The sequence below is a fragment of the Xenia sp. Carnegie-2017 genome, unplaced genomic scaffold, assembly GCF_021976095.1.
Source record: "Xenia sp. Carnegie-2017 unplaced genomic scaffold, XeniaSp_v1 HiC_scaffold_6, whole genome shotgun sequence".
Classification (NCBI taxonomy): domain Eukaryota; kingdom Metazoa; phylum Cnidaria; class Anthozoa; order Malacalcyonacea; family Xeniidae; genus Xenia; species Xenia sp. Carnegie-2017.
The window spans coordinates 868,635-894,348 of NW_025813526.1; the positions used below are offsets into that span (position 1 = coordinate 868,635).

At 35.5% G+C, this 25,714-nt stretch overlaps 1 protein-coding gene and 1 long non-coding RNA gene across 2 annotated transcripts in view; both read left to right on the forward strand.

Annotated features, from left to right (window-relative positions):
- Nucleotides 1-25,714, forward strand: part of LOC124457361 (insulin-like growth factor 1 receptor) — a 98,157-nt gene that overhangs the window by 66,655 nt on the left and 5,788 nt on the right. Inside the window, exons 6-11 of the mRNA XM_047007629.1 lie at nucleotides 8,252-8,359; nucleotides 12,413-12,601; nucleotides 13,420-13,652; nucleotides 16,380-16,476; nucleotides 17,772-17,960; nucleotides 22,656-22,772. Of these exons, the coding sequence (XP_046863585.1) occupies nucleotides 8,252-8,359; nucleotides 12,413-12,601; nucleotides 13,420-13,652; nucleotides 16,380-16,476; nucleotides 17,772-17,960; nucleotides 22,656-22,772 (933 nt within the window). The remainder of the gene's footprint in view (nucleotides 1-8,251; nucleotides 8,360-12,412; nucleotides 12,602-13,419; nucleotides 13,653-16,379; nucleotides 16,477-17,771; nucleotides 17,961-22,655; nucleotides 22,773-25,714) is intronic.
- LOC124457363 lies at nucleotides 5,717-6,842 on the forward strand. The gene is made up of 2 exons (XR_006952542.1): nucleotides 5,717-6,601; nucleotides 6,739-6,842. It is a non-coding gene; the product is annotated as an uncharacterized LOC124457363 (long non-coding RNA).

The following is a 25,714-nucleotide window of genomic DNA, read 5'->3' on the forward strand; positions in this document are numbered from 1 at the left end:
GCTTGTGAAGGTGATAGATATAAATGTGCAAGTTATTACATCGCTTCCAGTGCAAAACATGTGATAACTGTTCTCATTCTAACAAATCTCTTCAGGTGTTCAAGGCACTGTTTTTCAGCCTATTGTTTGCCTCTGCTTTAAATAATTAATTAATTGTTTTGGATGATTGCTCTTTCGTTTTGTAAAATTCACTGACAGTTTCAATAATTTCATTAATAATAGGCCGTTAGCTCTAGCACTAAAATGTTTCGTTTCGTCACTCCCATCGCGGTGCTAAAATATTTCAACGGAAAGTAGTAGAGTCGAATGTGCAGATTTCATATATCTTTGTTTCCGCACGCCAAAACGCGCTGTTTATTCACAATGTAAAACCAAAGTTGGATATTTTGATCGACATTTTAAATTCCGCGGTGTGTTTTATCTTTTGACATTATTACTTGAAGTACCGATTAACGTACTCAAGAAACGTTGACTCATAACAGGAGCGCATGTTAAATTGAATGTTCATTGTGTCGGAAATGCGTGCACGACCTTGATTGGGAAGATCCACCTTTCCGACTGAAAGATGCATATACTTGTAAATATACGGAAATTTATATATACCGTATATAAATACTCTATAATTTGTATACTCTAACTTTGCGTGATAGTGCAAATAAGCTGAGCAAGATGACGCGCACACCCACCCAAGTGATAGGAAAGGTGAGTCCTCCCTCTTTGATAAACTATACAATTAAATTGTTGTTAACTCTGATTGTTTTCTGAGTACGATTTTGCAAGTCACAAAGCGCAAATCAGGAGAAAGGATGAATGTTTCATTCATTTTGGTGGTAAATCAGGCGAATTGTGTCAATTGACGACACATAAAATCGATAAAATAAGTGAATATTGTGAAAAGTGGATTCATTTGGATGCATAGTAACCCTAATAGAATTGCGGCAAACGTTTCCAAACGAGTCAAACGTTGATCGCTCGGTTCAGATAGGGAGCCAGTGCGAGAGGAAATTGCGAATGTGCGTTTTCATTAAGGAATGCTAGCTATTAAGGAATTATGCATTAAGGAATGCGTTTTCATTAAGGAAAACAAAAGTCGGAAGAACCGAAAAAAGAATACAGAAAAAAACAAATACTATTAATGCATTCACACAAGGTGAAACGAAGCACTCCTGTCACACACAGGACCTCTCGTGCACCTGTAAGAAAATCACCTCGGACATTGTTAGTTGTGATGAAAACATACCAGAAGAAATAAGCTTTTGCATTGCATAATTTTCAAAAGACAAGACTTATACAAGGTGGACAAGGTATAGTTAAACATAATCCTTGAATTATTTCTTGACATTTTTGTAACAATTACGTTGCATGTTTTACAGGCCACTAGAAAACGAAAACTTGATAAATTCGTTCTGGCACAAACGTATGACGGAGGTAAATTAAGAGAGGCTGCGAAAGGAAAAAAGACAAATCAATTTTAGCTCACATTAGGGGTAAAGATTGCGTAGCGATAGAAGTACGCTACCACAAGCATTGTCATTTGGATTACTGCAGATTTTTGTCAAGAAAAGTGACAGGTAAACAAAACGACGAACTATATCAGTTAAGCTACAACACATTCTGTTCCAAAACACTAGAAGACAAGCTGATAAAGGAAAAGCAAATAATTTAAATGAGGCCATTGCATGACATCTTTGTACAGCAAGTAATGAAGACTGAAGAGCTTGATGCATCCAATTACCTTCCTTCCCGACCTAAAACAAGATTGCACAGAGACTATCCGTAACTTGTATTTCACCGCCCTGCAACCAGAAATCAAAGCAAGCTTGTGTTTGTAGGAGAGCTGTAAGTAGGTGAAGTAGCCGAGACCTGTGCAACAACAGATAGTGAAGAGGAAGAAAGCGTTGGTGACGTAGAAGCAAATATGCAGCCTATATTTTCCCAAAAGGAAGTAACTTTGAAAGAATTTTATGATGTTGCGATGAGTTTAAAAAATGCAATAAAAGGAGCACCGGGTATGGATTCATGTTGGCCACCATCGGCTGTCGTTCTTTAAACAGACCAAGTTCTAGGATGGTCCCAGTTGTATTGTTTAATTTTATAGCTTGGATACTCTTTCTAATACAATTAAAATTTAGATAAACATTATTTAATGGCGATATTGCCTTATATTTAGGATGTACTTATTGAAGCTGAAATTGTTGGGCAAAGGCTTGTTAAAGGTGTTATGACTGGAAAACATTATAACAGAAGCATTTATTGCTATAAAATTATAAGCAAAGCTCTGCACCGACTGCGATTGCAAGCTTTTTTGGGTAGTCTTGATGGCGAGGATTCCGCTAATGTTTACACAGTCGCACGCGATCTTTTAAGCAACTTTCCTGGGGAGAGTTTTCAGGACAAACTTTCATTGGAACCATTCACGGGCATTATTTCCCGGTATGATGACTTTGTGGTTCGGCAAAGTGAAAGAAACCCAACGTTTTCATTGTGGAGTACCTACCTAGAAATGGTTGGAACTCTTCAGTTTATATAGTGAGCCTATTTATCTACTATGCTCCTTTCCTGACATAATGAAACGGAACCTCTACTTATTATTCCATTAGGTCGACATCTAAAACATGTTTATTTATCAAGCAAATTCCTCCACAGCTGCAGTAGTAAAAAATGCTTTGACCTACCTGGGAGGGTAATTGGGAACTGCATCTATTCACAGTGCGCTTAATGCTTACATGGTATTTTGCATGCGATCGTGTGAATTATTCTTTTTATGGAACAGCGTATTGGCTTGAAATGACAAAACTGCAAGAAACACAACAAGGTAACATATGTATAATGCAGAAGTGTTTTAATGTTACAGAAAAGATAATAGTTACTATTTGGTTGAAAAGTACATTGTTACATAAAATGGTGTGGAAAGAGAATTAATACAAACTAATGTATTAATCCTCTGTATGGGTTTTTATCATAACTTTTTATGCGTTTAACCTTAGTGCAAGATCTTCGTCATCATTGGGCTGTGCAACGCCAGCAGAACTATGAATTTTCCACTGTCGCATGCGATATGACTATTGAGCAAACCTTAGACAGAGATTGAAAAACAACAACAGGTATAGACCAGGTGATTTTAAGTTAGGCAGTACTAAAAGCCCAAAAAGTATATATTTCTTTTCCTGGAATGGTCGGAATTACATTAAACAGGGGTGCTATGCAACGATGGATTCTAGCTCAATCCGATCGGTCTGCAATCACAGGGAAATGTATGAAAATGGCCGGCACCGATCCAATTAAAAGGTATCCAACACAGAAATAGATTTTTGCATAAATGAACACATAAGAATATAATTATGGTTTTTACATTCATTTTGTAGGAAAAGAAAAGAACTGGATGCTCTTAAAGATAAGTTATTACTTGATACGCCTGATATCTTTTCAACAATTTTAAAGTTGAAACTGAAAACTTATACCTTGATGATTAAAAAAGTCCAAGTTAGTTCAGAAAAAGGTGTATAGAAACTACTTTGAAGAATAATCATAATCTGTTCGCTCGAATGCTTTTGCTAGCACAAAGTAAAAATATTGACATGAAGGAAGTTCTTTGTTACTCTTTGGGTCCATTCCCATTATCTCTTTCAACTAAGATGCGTACCTTGCAAAAGACTCAGAAAAGTAATTTGATGGCATCAATCAAGTAAAAAATGTTCAAGATCATACAGTTGACGAGGTTTCAGAGCGTAATACAATTGTCCTTGATGGAATGGCACTCATTCAGGCTGCAAAGTTGCTTTCATCGTTAGGAGATTTGCAGAGCAACTGTTAGTGATGGTCATCAACTTGGCAACTTATCACAGATGTACACGTGCCGACTTTGTGGTAGACAGATATCCTGATGGGAGCATTAAGAATCTAGTACGAAACAAACAGGCAAGTGGTGGATTAGAGGTTATGAATATATATAGCGCCGACCGGAAACTACCAGCACAATGGAGCAAGTTTCTCTAACATGGTGGAAACAAAGAAGTGCTTATTCGGTTATTATTCAAACTTAATGTGCTCCTAACTTAATGTTCCCCAAACTTAATGTAGGAAAGCTAACTACAAGTGTACTGAAATTTGCCAGTGTGTTGATTGCACAAATTGTCCAAACGAATCCTGGGAAGATGACTCAGATGATAATCTGGATACTGATTTATTTGCGCAAGATTGTCGCAACAATCTCATACTTATTTTTTTGTAATTCCTATTTTAGATAGCACTAGAGCTTTAGATCATCTTTAGTTACCAAATAGTATTATACATAAACAACATTTGATACGATATGCTACTGTTGAAATTTGATTCTATTTCTCGTCAATATTACTCAATTTTCGCGATATTGTTCAATTGTCTCAAATTCTCACTATCACAATTAACCAGTTTTACAATTGAAATGAATAAAATCGCGTCGATGCTAGAGGTTCTTAGATGGTTCCGTGGCATATACTTATAAATTTAAGTTGTTTATAAGTCCACGGTTTTCGAGTACACTGGTTACTTCAAGTAACATGCCAAAAGATCGAAACACCACGGAATTCTAAATGGTGCTAAGCCGATGGGAATAACAAACTTTGGCCATACATTATAAAAAACAGCGCGTTTTTGCGTGTGGAACAAAGATGTTTGAAATCAGCGCATTGAACACTACTGGTCCCCAATGAAACATTTTAGCACCGCGGTGGGGGCTATTGAAACAGATTTCTAGCCACATTTTGGTCACATAGATTACGGCTACATTTTTTATACCCTTAAAAAAATCCGACTCTAGTTTCTTGCAGTGGCGTCTTTGGTGTTAGGTCATGCTGTCCTAGTTTGGAAAACGTGGGGGAAGGCCAGAAAAAGTTTAGCATCTATCATTGGCTTTAACAGAATTATTAGTCATGAATAACAAGGTTTAAATGCAGTTACTTAGCCAGCCCGCAAGTTTTGGTCCGGCTATGTAAATTTCAGCACATTATAATTATTCATTTCTTTAGAAACTGTTAGCATATCTGGATCAAATTTGCTGGCATGTCAAAAAATTAACATAACGGGACCAAATTTGGGGGCTTGCTACGCCACTCTCTTAATGTACCCATTTGTTTAAATGGTGAAATCTGGAAGAATGTTCATCAGATACGACAGTCGAAAAAACCAACATTGTTAAGGTTTTTCCAGAATAGCTAGAGACGGGTATGTAAACAGCTCAGTGACTGTAAACAGTATACGTTTATACAAGGCTATTATTTTCCGTAAAAAAATACATTGAAAACGTAAATATTTTGTCGAGACGATAAATTGGTGATAAGTATTTTGTCCAAATTATAAGTTTGTATTAAATCTGTCATTCTTCGTTCAACGTATGGGTATATAATTTTTAATCACAATGAATTTGATCAGTAACATTATTATTAAATATTTAAGTCGAATTACCACGTTGAGAGTAATGACGCGTATGACTATGGCACGCCAAACATATCATTATTCTAAATAGGTTAATTTATTTATTCGCACTTGGAAAATATTTATTCATACTTTTCAAATTTTTTTATTAACACTTCCAAATTTAATTATTGACACTTTTCGAATTTATTCATTCACTCTTCGAATTTATATCTTCACACTTTCCGAATTCATTTATTCACTCTTATCAAATGTTGCCTTCATTGAGCTCGCTTAACTGCAATGTTGTCAAAGCAAAGTTATTAACAATGGCGCGCTTTTTAGCCAGAGAAATGAATAAACATGGTTTTTTAATCATGAAAAGTCTTTTTGGTGATGTTAGAATTTTCAGAGAAAATCTAGAGTCAGTCAACGAAGAATATATCGAATCTGCAGTTTGAAGACTAGAGCAAACCCATTATAGCCAGGGTGTTCGTGAGCAAAAGCAAGTGCAAGATTTGTCAAACATCTCTGTTCACCCAGCTAAAATGGAATATTTGTGAAAAGCTGCAAATATTTTAAGGTTTACATAACCAAAGTAGAGTTATATTCAACTGTTTATAAAGATGAGGTGGATCATCAAAATGAAGACGATAAGCATTTCGACGAAGGGCTAGACTGAATGACTCAAGTGAAACCAGGACTGTCAACAAGCAATCGTTTCGCTGAAGCCAGCAGCACACGAGAGCTATCAGCTGAACTTATATTTTCTCATACCAGTTAGCTCAGGCGATAGCCCGCTATGTGCCAATGAATTTTACTAAGTTATGCTGCTCATGCAGCACTTTCTCGCAAATCAAACGTGTTTGATATTTTTGGCCACGCAAACCAAAAAAAAACTAACCGATTGCGCTGAATGTGAGCTTTTATCACATGGCCGAACAGCAAATATGGCGAAAAAATTTCAAGAAGAGATAATATTGTTTATTTTAGTAAGAAGACGATGGCGTCGGCGTTATAAAGCACAATGTAGAAAGACATGGACAAAAAGATGAATGACAAGAAGAAATGAACAAGATCGAGAAAAGAGCAAGATCAACTTGATGGAAAGTCTTTTGATAATGTTTGGCATTAATTGGCCCAAACATCGTTATGAAAAACAATAATAGCCTGGAAATTAAGTATACCACCAGGGGAAAGACATTCACAGGTAACTGATGACACATATGGATGATTCTCTTTCGAGCAAGGCGCGTTGTTGACAATGCATTTGGGATTCTTGCCAATAATTTTCGTATATTTTTAACAAAAATGCACCTTAGCCCACTTCTTATCTTTGTTTTTGAGTTAAGGCAACTCTGAGAGGTAAAAATGAATCAGGAGACCATCATAAGGCCTCTCTGAGAGGAAAAAATGAGTCACGGTGACCATCAGAAGGCATCTCTGAGAGGGAAAAATGAGTCACGTTGACCATCAGAAAGCCTCTCTGAGAGGGAAAAATGAATCAGGGAGACCATCATAAGGCAAGTGATAAAAGAATGCGTCGCTATTGGTTCTTTAACTGTTTTTCTGCTTACATTCAGCGCAAACGGTGAGTTTTTGCCTGACGTGGCAATAAACCAAACGCAATGTTTGATTTACGAGAAAAGGTTGCATGAGCCGTAAAACTTAGTAAAATTCATCTGCAAACAACGAGCTATCCAGGCTTAAAAAGATTAAGTCGTTGGCAAGGAGCACAATCAGCAGTCTGCTGACAATTCTGGTTTTCTCTTCATCAATGCATAACGTTAACCCTAAAATACCCATATAATATCTGTACAATTTTTCCAGACAGTCAAGTCTCTGTAGACCAATGCAAGAGTTTATACAAGAATTAAGGTGTTTGTTAAATTAAAAGCATGTAAAACACGACAAAAATAAGCTGCTAAGTAACTGTCAATAAGTATACACCTGCTTAGCGCACTGGTGAGATTTTAGTTTTATTTTGCCAAATTTTTCAAATTGATTTTTACTTTAAATGCACCATCATCAAGCTCACTTGTGTTGCCCAGCTAAGCATTATCGTGCTTGTCATTTAGTGGTGACAAAGTGTTGACGAGATTGAATTGTGTAGAATCGAACACGTAAGAAAAGCTGAGGATTTTGATACAGATGTTTAAGATATTAACTGGAGATTTCTGTAGAAGATATATGGTAGACTGGGTTAATTTATTGTACATCAAAGAAAGGACAGAACGTTTTTTGCCTTTAGAATGCCAACTCGATTTTACATTATTGTATTACCTGTTTTTTATTGATCATAAAGTGTTTTTTACCTCATTTTAAATTTTATGTGTGCAGAAAGTGTATTTTTAGTACTTTTCAAATAGTCAATAACATGTATTCCAGAGATCCAGTACCTAAGCATTCGCTGCTTTTTCCCAAAAATTTTTTCGCCCGTTATATCTCTAGAAATAAACTTTTTAGACAAAATCTTTCGTAGGTGTTGTTAACTAACTTTTCAAAAGATATCAGAAATAATAGAAACACAAATGTGCTCATTCATGACTACTTATACAAAATTACAAATCATAACTAATAAGGCGAATTGCATAATAGTGCCTAAAAGATCCTCTTCATTGGGCATAGGTGTGACGCATATTAAAATATGAAAAATTTTATGTCAAAATTTGCTACTTGTGTCATGGGCAAATGTTTTTTTCTTTGCTTTCGTTAATTCATAATTTATTAGCTGATAGATGTGTCCGCTATTTTTTCACTATATTTAACTGAATTGAAAATTGGTCTGCAATAGAATTAATATTTTAAATTGAGTAACGGAGGTAGTGGTCAAGTAATAATGGTGACTTAAAATTTGCAGTGCCAAACAGGAGATATTCATGGTATCATCGGGTGGCGTACAATACGACGACAGGAATACCCTGTAAAACATTTACTTATGGAAGATCATTTGACACTTTACCGGACGGTATGTTGCAAGGACTAAGTCATTTTTACCTTATATAAAATAGCACATACTGCAGTATTATTTCAAAGTTTGAAGTCTCAATTCAAAAAAACATGCTCAAAAAACGCCATTTCGGCTAACTGTTAAGAATCGCTCTTGCAAGCTGTGGTAAAAGACTATGTTCTCACATGAAATAAACTCGTCACATGATCGTGTGAATATACGACGTTACCATTTGATTAAATGAAGCAAAGTCTTATTTTTGCAAAACATGGCTGATACAAACACTTGACTTTATGTTTTTGACACACAAGAAAATTTCAATGACAGCGATGATTTTTATGAAATAATTCAAGATACGGAGGAGATGAAGACTAGCAAAACACACGTTGGAAGATGGCAACATTAAAAGATCAATTATGAAATGTTACTTTTTATTATGAGATTCATTAAACGTTTGAAATAAACAAAAAGACAATTTGTATAACAAAGCGCACTCGTTTCCACGGTGATTTGCATTCCTCTCCTGTGTGTGTGTGCACTTGACGTTGGGACCAATCTGGGCGTACTAACCATCTGCCCAACAAGGGAATTTACTATACTGGATTGTTTTGGTGAACACTGAGGCACCGGTTCCATAAGACAATGCTATTCAGGAAACTAGTGAGATCTTCAGCCTCGCTGTTAAGTTGTAATTCTTATTTTTAATGAAAAACCTTATTTTAGCTTTATTTCAGACAAATATACTTTTTGATTTGTAAGTGGCTTAAATCTTATTAAAGTATCACATTATTAAAATATTAACCTTATTAAAGTATATTAAAGTATTGTTAAAGATTTGTGTATTTTGGTTACACAGTAAATAAGTTTAACAATCGCAGCTTGTGAATTAGTCATCATTCTCTTAAAGTCATCATATCAAATGTCGCCATGGTCATTGAGACACACATGTCTTCTCGATCTGCAAGAGATTTTATCAAACCATCTTCTATAGGTACCAGAGATTACCTAACTCTTGCATGTGTGTAACATGATTTTCTCACGTGCATGGCGTCAGTTGTATTGAAGACTGATTACGCTTGAAAAAAAACATGGAGATCAACGATCGAAGTGTCAAGCACATTTTCATTTTCTTTTTAATTGTCCGTTAAACAGATTTGAACAAAACAACGAGTTTTATATCTGTTTTTTCTGAATTAATATGCTCCTGTCTAAGCAATGTAAAGACAAACTGAGGAAAATTTTTGTTTAACAACTGCGTTGTACATGAAACTATTAATCGCTTGTAGCACCCACAAAGAGAAAAGCATCAAGTCAGGTCGGCAATTCAACAAAAAATATCTATATGTATACCATATATACTATCTATACAACAGCAATTACCCAACATTACACAAAATAAGCTGCATTCGAACACTTTTTAACAGGATAAACGCTCATTGTAACACAGAAGAAGCCAAAAAAATGTATAAATTGCCTGGATTACCAATTTTTAAACATATATTTCCTCATTCTGATGACGGCTCCAAGCAGCGAGTCGAAAGCTCAATGAAATAATTTTTAAAACAATTCGGAGAAACTTTCATTTCTTACAGAACGCAACTACTTATACTCCACATTTATCAAAAACAATTACCCTAGAAATTTCATAAACAAAACTATAAACAAATACAAAACAAAACACAAACCGACTAAAGCAACAAGAAACCAGACGAAACAGTAAAAATTGTCACATTACCATACATAAACGGAACATCAGAAATGACTGCCAGACTTCTTCGACCATTTAATAATAACGTCGCCCACAAACCTACACAAAAACTCAAATCATGTTTCACCAAACATAAAGACAAAACTACAATTCATGATATACAACTGACGCGATCTACATGATACCATGTAAAGACTGTTCAAAGCAATACATAGGACAAATATCAAAAAAAATTGAAACAAGACTCACAGAACACAAAAACGCCATAAAACGACGAGATACGAACTCACTACCGGCAGAACATACCAACGGAAACAACCACACATTCGACTGGACAGAAACTAAAGTACTCGCACGCGCACAGACTAAACACGCACGCGAATTTAAAGAAGCTTGGCACAGTAAAGACAACGACAAAATATACAGACATATTGACATACCAAGCATACACTAACAACTAAAGAAAAAGGACAAAAAACTACAAACAACACCATAACTACAACAGTACACTCTAATAATATTATCACCGATCATATTAACAATACACCAAAACCCATGGCAACGCATTCCACCCCATCCAATCACATTAATCCACCCGCTAATCCAATTAGACGCTCTAAGCGTCTACAAGCTAAAAGCACATCTAAATAGTAATTTCCTCATTCTGATGAAGGCTCGAAACAACGAGTCGAAAGCTCAATAAAATAATTTTTAAAACAGTCCGGAAAAACTTTCATTTTTTATGTATTAAATGCCTGGATTACCAATTTTCAAACTTATAAAATCAACATATGGGAAAGGTATTCTCAGAAGAACAAGAAAATAGGAATTATTCGCACACAAAGAGTCATCAACATTGGAGCAGCTTAACTTCTTACACAAATGTAAACAACAACGAATCCTACCAAACAGCGTTAACTACCGACCACCGTTAAAAACAACTCACGCTCAACAAATTGCACAATCAAACGGCCGCCGTATGTTAAACGTCCTCATACCAGATTCCCACAACCGCTTACGAATCTACCGGCATAAACTACAAGAACATCGAGAAACCTTACATTTACAAGATACATTACACAATCAGACGCCAAATCATTAATGAAGCCATCAAAAAAGCAACATCCGCATATAGAACAAAACGACACCACGAAGTTCATCGAAAATTAATAAAAATCCAGATCTTACAAACAACTCCATCCCAACACAAACGAATTTGTCACAAACATCTAGAGCAAACCACTAACCGAACAGCAAACTAAAATTTTAAACATAGGATTAAATTACAACTTGAAAGACGCGAACAAACTTGACTACGTTGCCGACCTGAAATCAGCTTTAAAGTACACCAACTTAACAGACCAAACGAAAGAAGACATTCGTGACAAAATCACCAATAACCTCTGCCACAAACCACCAGTCACCCTAAACAACGAAGAACAACGAGCAATTAAAAACCTACAAAACGATGTCCAAATAATGACAAAGGACGCAAAACAGTTATCATGGACAGATCAGAATACATCGACAAAGCAAAATCCTCCTACGAGACACCACCACATACGAACCTCTCCACGCAGACCCCAGCAAAACGACCACCGACCGCATCAACCAGAAACTGAAACAACTAAAAGACAAAAAGAAACTGACCAAAAACGATTACAGAAGAATTCGACCCAATGACGCATCCACCGCCAAATTCTACGGACTACCAAAAATCCACAAAGAAAACAACCCACTTCGACCTATCGTATCGCAGACTATCGTAAACCAGAAATTCGTAATGAGCGCACCGAAATACATAGCTACGTTTGACCTGTTTGCCATTTTTCCCTCGAGTTTGCGGCAAGATCTTTTTCGACCAAAAAATAAAAGAAAACATCAAACAAAAAATTTTCCATTGCTGCTTTTATTGTGTTTTTTAAATCAAAGATCAATGTGAGGATTTGCTGCTCCATTATTAGCATGTTTTGTTACTTTCTCTTCAAACAATGAGATGATTTTTGCATAGCTATATGCTATATTCATTATTTAGATCAAGTTATTTTTGATGTGTATTTTTCTTTTAAATATTTAGCCACTTGTTGATTTCAGGCGCACACCATACAATTTGGCTTTTACATATCCCATTCGTGACCGTTGGTGTAAGATGTTTGCTGTAAATGCGTTAAAATCTATAGCCTTGATGCTACAATTATGTGCGTGTTTTAGTTTGAAGTTGGTAAAACGAATGCGAACAATAAATTTTTACCAACGAATATTCAAAGCTGCAGTATTATTTTTGCCTATTTTGGATACGATATTATTATGATTATAATATTTATTGACTAATGCATTAGTGTGATATGATATTATTTTTTCAGTCCCCGGAATTCCTCGAGACCTTTCAATACAGACTTTTCCAACCAGTTTTCATGTTCGATGGCTTCCTCCTATCAGACGTAATGACAATGGTCATATATATTACATACTTTCATGGAAGAAAGTCGACGAAGCTAATTACACTGAATTGAATACTTCTACAAATATTTCTTACCGGTTAATGAGCTTAGGTAGGAAACTTCTTGAACTTTATCCTGCGAAAAATTCTGCTATAGTTTATTTGTCAAAAAGAAGTGTTTTAGAACATTACAACATAATTCTCGCAAGAATATTGCATAAATATAGACTGGTAAAACAGCTATGTTTTTTATAAGCATGATTAATCTTCATCACCAATTTTTTTTTCTAATCAGCTAATTAGAAAATGTTTTGTCAGATAAGCATAACTTGACCACTTTTTAATGCTTTAACCTTTATGGAAAAACACAGCATACTTTACGTGCGTACTTGCGCGAAGATTTGAACTGTTGCATAAATTTGAATAAGGCATTTTCGTCTTTAATAGGCCTTGATATTATGAATGAATAAAAATCTTCAAACTCACTGTTTGTTATGGGAAAACTAGTCGCATGCTGTTCACATAACATAAATTGATAGTGAAAAGGATGCTTGTGGTTTTTGATATAAGTCATACAACGCCAACGCAAAATTTTCTTGAAGGCTGATAGAATTATTTTCATCGATACTCCTCTGTTTAGCAGAGCCAGTTTTCAGAAACGAATCTAGAGTACGTCAGAAGATACTACACGTTTTTATTTTAAACTCAAAATACCATATCAATAAATCTGTTGGTTAAAAATTTCTATAGAATATTTTCAAAACGAAAATTTTGTTCATGACATTGTTCATAAAATATTTTGAGTTTTAAACATATTTTTTCAATGTATTCTCACTCAACCTAGTTCGACTTTTGCCTGTTTTAAAAGGCTTTATTATACTATTTTTAGCATAAGCAGCACTTAGTTTCTCAAAAAACGTCTATTTTCAGATAGAGTTACAAAATACTCAATAAAAGTTAAAGCTGTCAATAATGTTGGTCCTGGTAATGACACGATTGCGACAATTGTTTCAACTTATTTTGTACCTGGAAAAAGTCGTACAAATACTGGTGTTATTGTAGGCTCACTTATGGCAGCAGTGGCCTTAAGTGTCGTTGCTCTTGCAGTGTTTTTTGTGCTAAAAAGAAAAACTGATAAAGATCAACTCGCCCAATCTGTAAAGGTAATTATTACTTTCACTATTGTAAATTTAAGAAATCTATAAAGTATTATTCGACTAGTAAAATGCTCAAGATAAGGAAATTTTAAAATTACACTTTTTCTAGAAATATAAAATTAAAGTAGATTCTCTAAATTGTTCAAGCACATTTCTTATTAATGTCAAGATACTTATATAGTTTTTTTGTGCAGAGTCTAATTAATAAGCGACTAGAATTGTCGAATGGCATTTGCTGTTATGTTAACTCGATCTCTCGTAATTCCATCTTTATGAGGTGCTACTGGCAATTTTTGAAAAAACATGCCATTGTAGTTTCCAGGAAATTGAAGGTATAAGAAACTATGCTGCGACTCGTGCAATACCCCTTTTTTTTTGGATAGATTGAGTTATAAAATCTTGAGTATGAAAAGATAATTTTTAAAAACATTTTAATGAAGTTTTCTGTGACTTCAAAACTCCTTCATATTAAAAAATTAAATTTTATGTTTTGAAAATTCTCTTTTGTTTTCAACTTTTCACCGTTTGATAATAATCTGATGGTTTTTTCTTCTATAAGCCTTCTGATATTATAATTAAAATAAATACACGTGCAAATCTGAGAAGTGTGGTAAAGATAATTGTCCTCATCTTGTGAATACTCGAAGAAATATTGTAGTATGAAACAACATATCAGTTGCTAACAAAATTTTGCTCTTATGTGACTAAACAAGGAAAGTCCGAATTTCCTTAGTATGGTTAAGATTTTCTTAGTGAACTGGAACATACATCTAGCTTTGTGAAAAGGAGTCATGAAAAAATTTTTAACATAATTTTACATAATCTGAAGCACAAATCGTAAAATCTTTAAAACCGTAAAAGAAGGAAGCAAAATAGACTACACAGACGTCATAAGAGAATCAGTATATGAATTTTTAACCAAACTTTACATGTGTTATTTACCGGCTAAGAGGTCCGTGTTAAAAAACTATTGGCCGATGGTTCTCAGTCCGAGTGTTGCGTTCTATTGTAGAAAAAAATATAATAATAGCAATGTCAATATTATATAATGAAAATATATGAAATGTGTGTCGAAAACATGATTGGAAATTTTGCATTAATATGTATTATTGAAAATTTAAAAATCGAAAGTTATAACATACAAATCGATCGTTGAACATTTTGCAAAATTGACAATTGAAAATTTCAAAAACTTATATCGAAGGTAAACAGAACTGTCAAAAATCTTAACAGGGAATTAAACAAAACAAATTAGAGATGCGTAGTGAAACTGTTGTCTCGTTGGCTTCCAAACATCGAGGAATTCTTTGAAGCGCTTTTAAGGCTAATCGAAACAGCTGAATTGATAGCAGCTGCAGCCAATAGTTGTTCTTACTACGCAGTTGAGTTTTACATTAGAAGACAGATGCATACGAATGAGCATAATCTACGTTGTGCTCTCGTGTTGCCGAAAGTTTGAATTGGGAAGTGTTTTATTAGAAAACATAGCGATAAGCAGACTCAGACAACGTCTTCAAGACATGTTTTACCGCAGCATCCACAGTAGGCGCAAAGCAATCTTTGCCATAACAAAGAAATGGACAAGCGGGTTTGTCCTGTCCTTGAAGATCAAGGTGTGAGGTGGATTTAGCTGCGTGTCAGGAAGGGAACTGCGTTGCCATCGTCGCGACCTGGGTATGGCCGTTAAAGGACAAAAATTCTCAGATTTAACGACTTACCACTATCCTTGGTCTCCCCGCAGTGGCTGGACCCCCTCGCTCACTACCTCTTAACAGCAAAGATTGATTGTCGTTTATTGCTTTGCGTTCACTGTGGATGCTCTGGTAAAACATGTCTTAAAAACTTTGTCTGAGGCTGCTTGTTCTTTGCAAAATATTCGACAAATGAGCAATAACCGTAGGTATGTTTTCTGTTTTCGTTATGTTTTCAGGAATAATACTTTCTCATTAAAACTTAAATGTTATTTTTTATGCATCTCCTCTTCTTAAATGGAAGTTAAATGTCGTAAGAACAGCTGTTACCTGCAGGCTGCTAGCAATTCAGCTGGTTTAGATTACCTTCAAAAGCACTATTAATAATTCTTCCATATGTTTGGAAGCCAACAGGATGTCATTTTTACTACACGTCTCTATTTTGTGTCGTTTGATTTCTGATTACGATTTTTGACACTTCCGTTTCCCTTCGAGATACGATTTTGAAATATTCGACAGTCAATTTTAAAAAATGTACAATGCTCGATTTAGATGTTTTCAACTGTCGATTTTTAAGTGTTCAGTAACAAAGTAAATGGTTTGAACCCGGGAGTATCGTTATATGTTTGTAAATGATGATCGTCCAGGTTAATAAAGTCCTGAGAAGGACTGTTTTTGATGATTTTTTTTGACTCTGAAGATGACTACCGCTAAGGTTGTCGAAACGTCAGTCAACAACATCAAAAACAGTCCTTCTCAGGACTTTATTAACCTGTTCAGTAACAGATAATAATGCAATGCTTTCGACATGCAAATTATTATGTTTTTGATGCACATTTCATAGATTTTTAATGTATAATATTGACATTTTTATTATCATGTTTTCGTTCGCAATGGAACGCCATAGCCAAGAGAAAGTGTTTTTTCGGAAAACGAACCTAAACTGAAAATAACGTTGCAAAAGAAAGCATTTTCATGATCTGAAAACAACCTTTGTTTTTAACATCGCGGATGTTCTTCACAAAAGCTGTTATTTTTATAGGATTGGGAAAATTCTCGCCACTTCAATAGGCAGAGCAACGATACCTTACAAAATGAAAGGTCAGAAAATAAAGCTGCACAACTTTCAGTGAATCCAGGTATAAGACCTAATTACTCACGCCAAAAAGCTTGCATTAGAGAAAGGTATTTTGAATATAAATATAATTGCCTAACATAAAACTTTTAATATGGCCATGGATAAACAATTTTATTAATAACGTTTCGTCTTTAGCTTAGGCCGTCTTCAGATTATAGTACATACATGAAATAAGTTAGAAAACATATATACTAATTATACAATATTTACGGGATGTTAAATTACAAGGTATAGCGATGACGGCGTTGCGTGATTTTTTGCGTTAAGGGATAGAGTGGGGTTGAATGGAATTAGATAAGATTTAGTGGGATGGAGCTGCCTTGGACATTAAGAGATTTTTGAAGCTTGCAGATGTGGAGGCTTTCTTTGATGGATAGTTTGTATGCATTACGATGAAAAAATGTCGAAGTCGTCAAAGTCGGCGGAAGTGATTACTAGTTTCGAGATGGGTGGGCACACTGGAATGGATTGGACTAGATGAAGTTTTTCCTGTCTAAGGAGAGATACCCAAATGTTCTGATATTTTTGTCTGTAAATGGCGGGTGGTTTGACCCACGTACGACGCAGAGCAGTGTCGACACTTAAATAGATAGACAACAAACGTCATTCACAGAATATTCTATCTTTGCTCCACCTACGAGAACTTTCATCTTCAACTTGAAGTCATTCGAAAACTGCTCAAATATTTTCTCTTCCCAACTCTTCGATAAAAAAGTCCAATATTTCCTCAATAAACTTTTTCAAACCTAAGACTCCCATGCATACTATACCACAGAAAATTATGTATTTGTCTTTCCCTTCACCAGCTCACACTCCCTACAGATTCGCACCCAAATCACTCGACTTTGCAATGCTACTTATTCTCACCTTAATATTGGCTTTCTCTTTCGCTATCTTCTACACGCCTTTCATCCTTCTTTCCTTTCAAAGATAGATTCCCCAAATTTCTTATTTTTTTGTTGTTTATCTAATTAAGTGTCGACACTGCTCTGCGTCGTACGTGGGTCAAACCACGCGCCATTTACACACCAGAGTATCAAAACATTTGGGCCCCCTTTGACCGTAAAAACTTCATCCAGTCCAATCAATTTCAGTGTGCTCAACCTTCTCAAAAGCGCTAAAACCACGAAACGTTATTATTTATAAAATTGTATATCCATGGCCATATTAAAATTTTAATGATGGGCAATTATATTTATACTTAGAATTCGCTTTCAAATCCATTGTCATGCAGAAAAGTATTTTGCTGGATTATAAGCACTTTTACTGACATTGTTTGATTTGATCATTTTTCAGATTTATTTTATTCTGAAAATTCACCAGAGCTTTCTTACATCGTTTTACTGCAAGATTGGGAAATTTCCCCTGAGAATTTGAAGATCCTAGATGAGAAACTAGGGGGAGGACAATTTGGTATCGTCATGAAAGGAATGCTGCTTTCTGGAAAAGGAGATTCAGAAATCGTGGCGGTTAAAACTTTAAAAGGTAAAAACACTCTCGTCTTCTATCATTGTTCCTATAGTGTCTCTGTAAGAGATGGCTTTTAGTCAAAAACGTTTTGTTGATGTTATGCATAAAATGCAGAGATGAGATGATTCATCATAAAAAACATATAGAATAAGTTTTTTCTAACTTGAATTGTGAATGGTATGTCATATTTCATAGTTGTCTGTCTTGTAACTGTGTAAACATGAAGCCATAAATTAAAGCAGAAATAACTGATGTTTTAAACAGAGTTATGTAGCGAAGTAAGAAATTCCAGAATGATAAGTAGCAAGTGAAATTTTAATTGTGGTTGTAAAGTAGAGGGACCAAATTAATATGAATATTACAAATGAGTTCAGATTAGATTTCTAATAATATGAATTATAATATTCCAAATAAAATTGCCCCGTAGGAGTAATTATTGAACTGGCTTTACCATGCACTGAACTTAAGCCCTGTGTACACCCAGAAGTATAAATCTGTTGCACGGTAATAAGTTGTGGTACGAACGCAGCTTAGCAATTGGTAGGATAAGCTCAAATTTAAACGGGGGGGACAAGAAAAAACAGTTTTTGCTACTTAATCCCCAGGCAACTAGGTGGGAAAACTCGAGAAATGAAATTTTAGTATATTTATTACAGTCAGTAAATTTGCTTACTTGCGTGAAGCTTTCGGAAATAAAAAATTTGTTGCGTTACAAGTGTCAAGTGCTTATATTGTCCCAGAGACTGGCTAGCAGTGATTTATTCGACTTTCTTCGTTTTTAGTGCAAAGTTTCCATAGGAATTTGGTAGTATTGTGGTGAGTAGCGAAAGGAGTTAGTCAGTTAGTCAGTCAATCAGTCAGTCATAGTTTGTAAACTTTCCTGGGGGTTTCTAGCAACAACGATCATTTTTATAATGATTTTTTAGAGATTTACTACCAGTTTTTCAACGATTATTGAAAGAGAATTTAACACCAACTTCAACTCACATTAACTAAGACATTTTTTTTAATTGTTTCATTCTAAACTAACAATTTATATATATATATATATATATATATAAGTTTGAAAATTTGTAATCCAGGCATTGAATATATAAAAGATAAAAGTTTCTCCGGATTTTTTTAAATGATTTTTATTGAGTTTTCGACTTGTTATATATATATCAATGCTCCCCCTAAGACGATAGAAAAAATCAAGAAACTACTGTGCCGAATATTCAACGAAAACAACCTGAAATTAACCATTGAAGCAAATAAGAAATCCGTGAACTTCCTTGACATCACCTTTGATTTACGATCTGACTCCTTTAAGCCATACAACAAACCTGGAAACATTCCTCAATACATAAACATTCACAGCAACCACCCTCCATCTATCCTACGCAGAATCCCGGAAACCATCAACCAGCGGCTCTCAAGAATCTCATCCAACAAGCAATCATTCGACTCAAGCATACACCCATACCAAGAAGCACTAACAAAAAGCGGCTTTAACTACAAATTACAATACAGCCCACAAACCACACGAAAGTCAAAAAACAGAAACAGAAATAGAAACATCACCTGGTACAACCCACCATACAACTCCAATGTCCACACAGACATCGGACACAAGTTCCTTAGTATAATCAACAGGTCCTTTCCAAAAAACCATCCATTCAGCAAAATCTTCAACCGAAACACACTTAAGCTAAGTTACAGTTGCCTGCCAAACATCGATACGATAATTTCTACACACAATAAGACCGTTTTAACCAAAGAAGAAACGATGATAAACGCCACCACAGACAGAAAATGCAACTGCCGGAAAAAAGAGGAATGCCCACTAAAAGGAGAATGCCAAACCAAAGGGGTAGTCTACCAAGCCACAGTCACCAACACACTAACCAAACACAAAGAAACCTACATTGGTCTAACGGATAATACTTTTAAAACACGCTACTTGAACCACACCAGCTCATTCCGAAATAAATCAAAACAACACTCCACAGAACTTAGCAAACACATATGGAAACTAAAAGACTCTAACACGCCATACACCATCAACTGGAAAATTGTAAAGAAATCACAACCTTACTCAGACAAAACCAAACGCTGTAATTTATGCCTCTCGGAGAAATTCTTCATCATCTTCCACCCAGAACTCAGCTCGTTCAATAAACGAAACGAACTCATTTCCGCATGCTGCCATCGTAATAAACACTTACTAACGTCATTAATGTAATACTATATCACCTAAACACTTAATTATTCATCTTAGTGTATAAGTTCCGTTGTGCTACAGTGCTATATTTATTCTCCTGACGAGTGTGGCAAGTTAAACAACTGCCATACGAAACAGCTCTGTAGTGAATAAATTTCGATGAAGTAATTCGTGGTTTATTATTTTATTTTCAATTATACCGCTCTGCCGTGGCATTGAGCACTCTATCCGTACGATTTTGTTTGCGATAGTTTCTATCACAAAATCCCATTATATATATATTTATATATAGTACGGATAATATTCCTGGATAAAAGAGCGCAAAATATTCTATATATTAGAAGAGCGTAAGATAAAATGAACTAAAATAAAATGGAGAATTGTTTGCTGACTATTTGCTGATTATTTGCTGAAGATCGCCCTACGGCGTGAATCTCCGAGTAGCGACAGCAAACAATTGTCCAGTTTATTTTAGTTCATTTTATATATATATATATTAAAGATATATATACGTTCATGATGAAGGCTCGAAGCAACAAGTCGAAAGCTCGATAAAATTATTTGTGAAATCCTGAGAAACTTTTATTTTTGAACAATATATATGTACATATACATAAATTCAATTTGATGCGTTATAACAATGTATCTCTTTCCGTTTTACCTCCCGCAGCTCTATTTTTTTCAAGAAATATCTAGTGCTTTAAAACAATGTAAAAAAGTCATGTACGACTGTATGACTTTGTCGACATTCATGAAATCGCTATGAAAGTGCAAATACGAAATGAGTGTTCATTCATGCCAACTTGCCGAAAACTGGACTTGTTCATCACTGATGCAAATTGTGCTACGTAAATATTTATCGAACATCGTTGCATTTTACTACTCGGTTCCTTATTATTTAATTAGGTGGAATTTAGTGCTAAAAAATATCGCAAACAAAGCATTTTGTTCTTCTGAACACATGAACTTCACATATATGTCAGAAGAATAAAAAAATATAATGTAACCGAAACAAAGATTGTAAATCATGAGTGATTTCGTAATTTATATGTTCTATAGTGTAATAATAAAAGAAGGTAATGCATGAATGACGAATGTTTGTATGATTGTGGCATGCCAAATGTCCTTATCAAATATCATGTTCCGCTACGTAAGTGCGCGTACAAATTAACGTTCATTTACGCAATCTTAGAGCAAGTTTTAGCTATTCGTCAAAAAACAAAGTGCTTAGCGTTTGGTAATCACTTCTCGAAATGAATTTCAGTTTAGCATGTTTCGATACTAAGATTTCTTCAAACTAATTTTATTTGCCATGACTAGGAAATATTTTCTAAGAAACTTTGCACTCTCCATGGATCCCTAGTTGATACGTTGTGGTGTAAAATAATTGCCGAAAACACATGATATCTTCGTTGCATAGAATACGATAGAAAGTTTCATTCAAGACGCCGAAAATTGTATTTTACTCCACGATTGCTGGATAGATATGCTTTTTGACAAGACATCTTATGTAGGCTATAGACTGCATTTTTTTCACTGAAGCGATAACGTTCATGTACCTCTTTAGTCGTTACTTGTTGTCGCTGAAGTATGTCTCTTATTTCAGTTATTTCACATCTTTTAATTTACTTTTGTGAGAACGTAGATATGAATGCCATGTAATATGTAAGCCATTTTGAGATAAAAACTACGAGACAAAAACGATTATTCCGCCCTTTATAGCGCGTTCAGACTGAGTGCCTAAGTACCATGCCGGGAAACTCAGTCTGAACGCGCTATTAGCGACTTAAACTGTCTTATTAGACCGCCTAAATTTATGCGGTAGATAGGCAAAATTTAACCGTTGGATGTAGTTAAATGTGCTTCGTACAACGCAATTTTTCAAGCGTTTAAAATTCATACGTTTGATAGCGAATTGAACGCTGGTTAACGAGTTAGACGCCTTTTGTCCTACAAGCCCCTGTTGAACTTAATGGTGAATTATATGCCAAATAGGATTGACGCTCATACTTTAGGAATTGTTTGGATGCATAATGCATGATTAAAAGGAATCAACGGTTAAATACCTGCTAAGCAAACGTCAAACGACGAGTTAAAGTGAATGCTTTGAACTTGGGAGTATCGTTAAGTAGATGTTTGTAGATGTAGATCGTCCAGGTTAGGTGAGTCCTGAGAACTGCTGGTGTTGATATTTACTGACGTTTCGACAACCTCAGCAGTAGTCATAAACAGAGTAATCTGGACGATGTACATCAAGCGATGAGTTGTTGTTCAAACAATGAAAATGTTTAAAACAATTGAGTTTTTGTAATTAATTTTCCATTTTCCTGTTAGCGATATCGACGATTAATATAAACAATTTGTATTTGTAGGTAAACTTTGCAATACGTTACTACTCTTATGAATAACAATTGTAGAATAAAGTCTGGCCCTTGTGCAAGTTTTTATACTTAACTGAAAAAAATCAATTTTGAATGATAAACTAAACGTGAAACGGGTTTTCTCAGCAAATGCAACGGAATCCGATTTGGAAGATTTAATGTCAGAGTTGGCTCTTCTTAGAGAAGTTAACAAAGTAGCGCATCCCAACGTTATACGACTAATCGGTGGAAGTTCAATTGGAGGTATTGACATTATTACTTATTTTGCATGAACATATTTTGATTAGGTTTTCTTAAGTGTATATTCACTTCACAATTCGCAACATGCCAAATATAAATCGACAAAAACATTGAAAAGGGAAACTTCATTTTTGATAATGCTGTTTCAATTACCCAATCCGAACGTGGTGTTACAAAAAGCTTTCTTTCTTTAATGAATTATCGGTTTTGGTAGAGTTCATTTACAGTTACAAAGTAGCAATTTCACTTATAATTGGAAATTATCAAGCATTGTATACAATAACATTTTGGGTTACATCTTCTGGATCCCACAGTTTCGGCTGTGTCGAAACGTGTAATTGCACTAGCGATGGTGATATACATGTTTAAAAACATACTTAATGGATCCTTTTTCCAACTTGCATCTGCTCATGGTTTGAACCCGGGAGTATCGTAACATGTTTGTGCGCGAAGATCATCCAGGCTAGTAGAGTCCTGAGAAGGACTGTTGGTATGTAGTCATCTTGAAAGTCAAGTGAGGACTAAAGCCTCGGTCACACTGTACCCGATAACGATCCATTAACGATGCTCGTTATTCAAACTCTTGTATGCGGTCACATTGCATGGATAACTATAACGATTTGTCGTTGTATGTGACCATTGAATATCCTTATAGTTTATCGTTATCCTTTATCGTTATCGTTATCTTCGAACAGTGTGACCGAGGCTTAAACGTCAGGTTAGCCGTATTTCTTGTCTGGTTCTTATGTCATCGTATTGTGTGTACAGAAAATATGTAGGTGTGTGGGTTTCAATCGTGTATTGTTGTCGTGGATTAGTCTAAAATAATGTGTTAATTGCTTGTTTGTTTGTATTGTGAATGAGTTGTTTGTAAGGTGCCGGTAATTGTTGCGATCTGTTCAGGGGGTTTTGTTCCAAGTTGACATACCAACTTTCCAATGTAAGCCGTTTTCTATAGTCAGTGCTGTAAGCAATACATTTTACCGAGTCTTAGTCAATGTTGTGTGTTGTCAGTGATGTTCGGCAATGTGATTGGTTTTGTCTTGTTTCTTTGTAGCTCGTTTGTGTTCAGCAAGTCTTATGTTTAAGCTCTGCCCGTCTCCCCGATATATAGGAAGCGTGGCAGTCGGAGCAGTTTATTTTGTAAACTGCACTTTGTCGTTCGTTGGGTTGTTCTTTTTCCTTGATGTTCGTTAGTACTTGTGGTAACGTTGTGATTGGTCTATGTGCGGCACGTTTGTTATATGGTTGTAAGATACGCGAGACAGTCTCAAACGTAACTTTGATATAAGGTATCGTTGCTGTTGGCGTTGCGTTGTTAGTTTCGTTTGGTACGTACGAACAACTCAAACGAGTCGCAACACCATCACCAGTACGCAAACTTAACAGCAAGACCTTCTCTTTGACAAAGTCTATCATCATATCTGAACGTACTTACTATCGACTTAGATGTTCAGTTCCACGACCACCCAGACTTTACGGATTACCTAAACTTCACAAACCACATATACCCGTGTGACCAATTGTATCATTCTGTGGTTCGCCTACTTACCAACTTTCAAAGTACTTGACTGACATACTGCAACCACTTACAACCAAATCAAAACACAAGCTACAATCCACTGAAACTTCGTTAAAAAACTGAACACTATACAAATACCCGACAAGTATATACTGGTGTCTTTTGGCCAGTATTCCACTTGACTTGGCGCTTACTTGTACAAAAACACTAATTACAAACACCACGGACGTACTTCCACTACCTACAGAAGACATTATGGAGCTACAGGAGCTCTGCCTCACCTCAACTTACTTCCAGTACAGCGGTACACACTACAAACAATTACACAGAACACTAATGAGCTCACCCTTTTCTGTTGTAGAACGGGCGCTCGCTACTTACAAACATATACTACTTTTTTGGTTCCGCTATGTAGATGGCACTATAACACTATTATATACATACGGCATTGATGACTTTCACACTCACATCAGTAAACAGAACAGCCACATACAATTTACCAAAGATGTTGAAGAAAATGGAATTCTTCCTTTTCTCGACTGTTTGGTAAAACATGGCAATCAAAAATTACGAAACACACACTGACCGACTACTAGACCAATCATCTTACAGCCCTACATCACACAAAGCCACCACAATCAGAACCCTAACAAGACGTGCACCAATCATATGTGATTCACCGGACGCTCTACACAACGAAAATAACTATCTCAAACGTGTCTTTGGAAAAAACAACTATAGCTCTGCTTCATCAAACACAACAATTACAAGCACAATGAACCGAACGAAACTAACAACTCAACGACAACAGCAACGATACCTTGTATCACAGGTACGTCTGAGAATAGTGTATCTTACGACCATACAACATACGTGTTCCACATAAACCAATCACAACGCTACGACATGTACTAACAAACACAAAGGACAAAGAACAACCCAACGAACGACAAGGTGCAGTTTACAAAATAAACTGCTCCGACTGCCACGCTTCCCAATCACATTGCCGAACATCACCGACTGACAAAACACAACATTGACTAGGACTCGGCAAAATCTATTACTCACATCACTAACTATAAACAACGGCTTGATTGGAAAGTTGGTATACCAACTTAGAACAAAACCCCCTAAACAGATCACAATAATTAGCGGCACCTTACAAACGACTCATTTACAATACAAACAAACAAGCAACTAACACATTACGTTGGATTAATCCATGATAACAATACACAATTAAAATCCACGCACCCACACATTTGCTGTACAAACAATACGATGATATAAGAACCAGATAACAAATACGGCTAACCTGACGTTTACTTCTCACTTGACTCTGAAGATGACTACCGCTAAAGTTGTCGAAACGCCAGTCTACATCAATTCCAACAGTGCTTCTCAGGACTCTTCTAACCTGGAC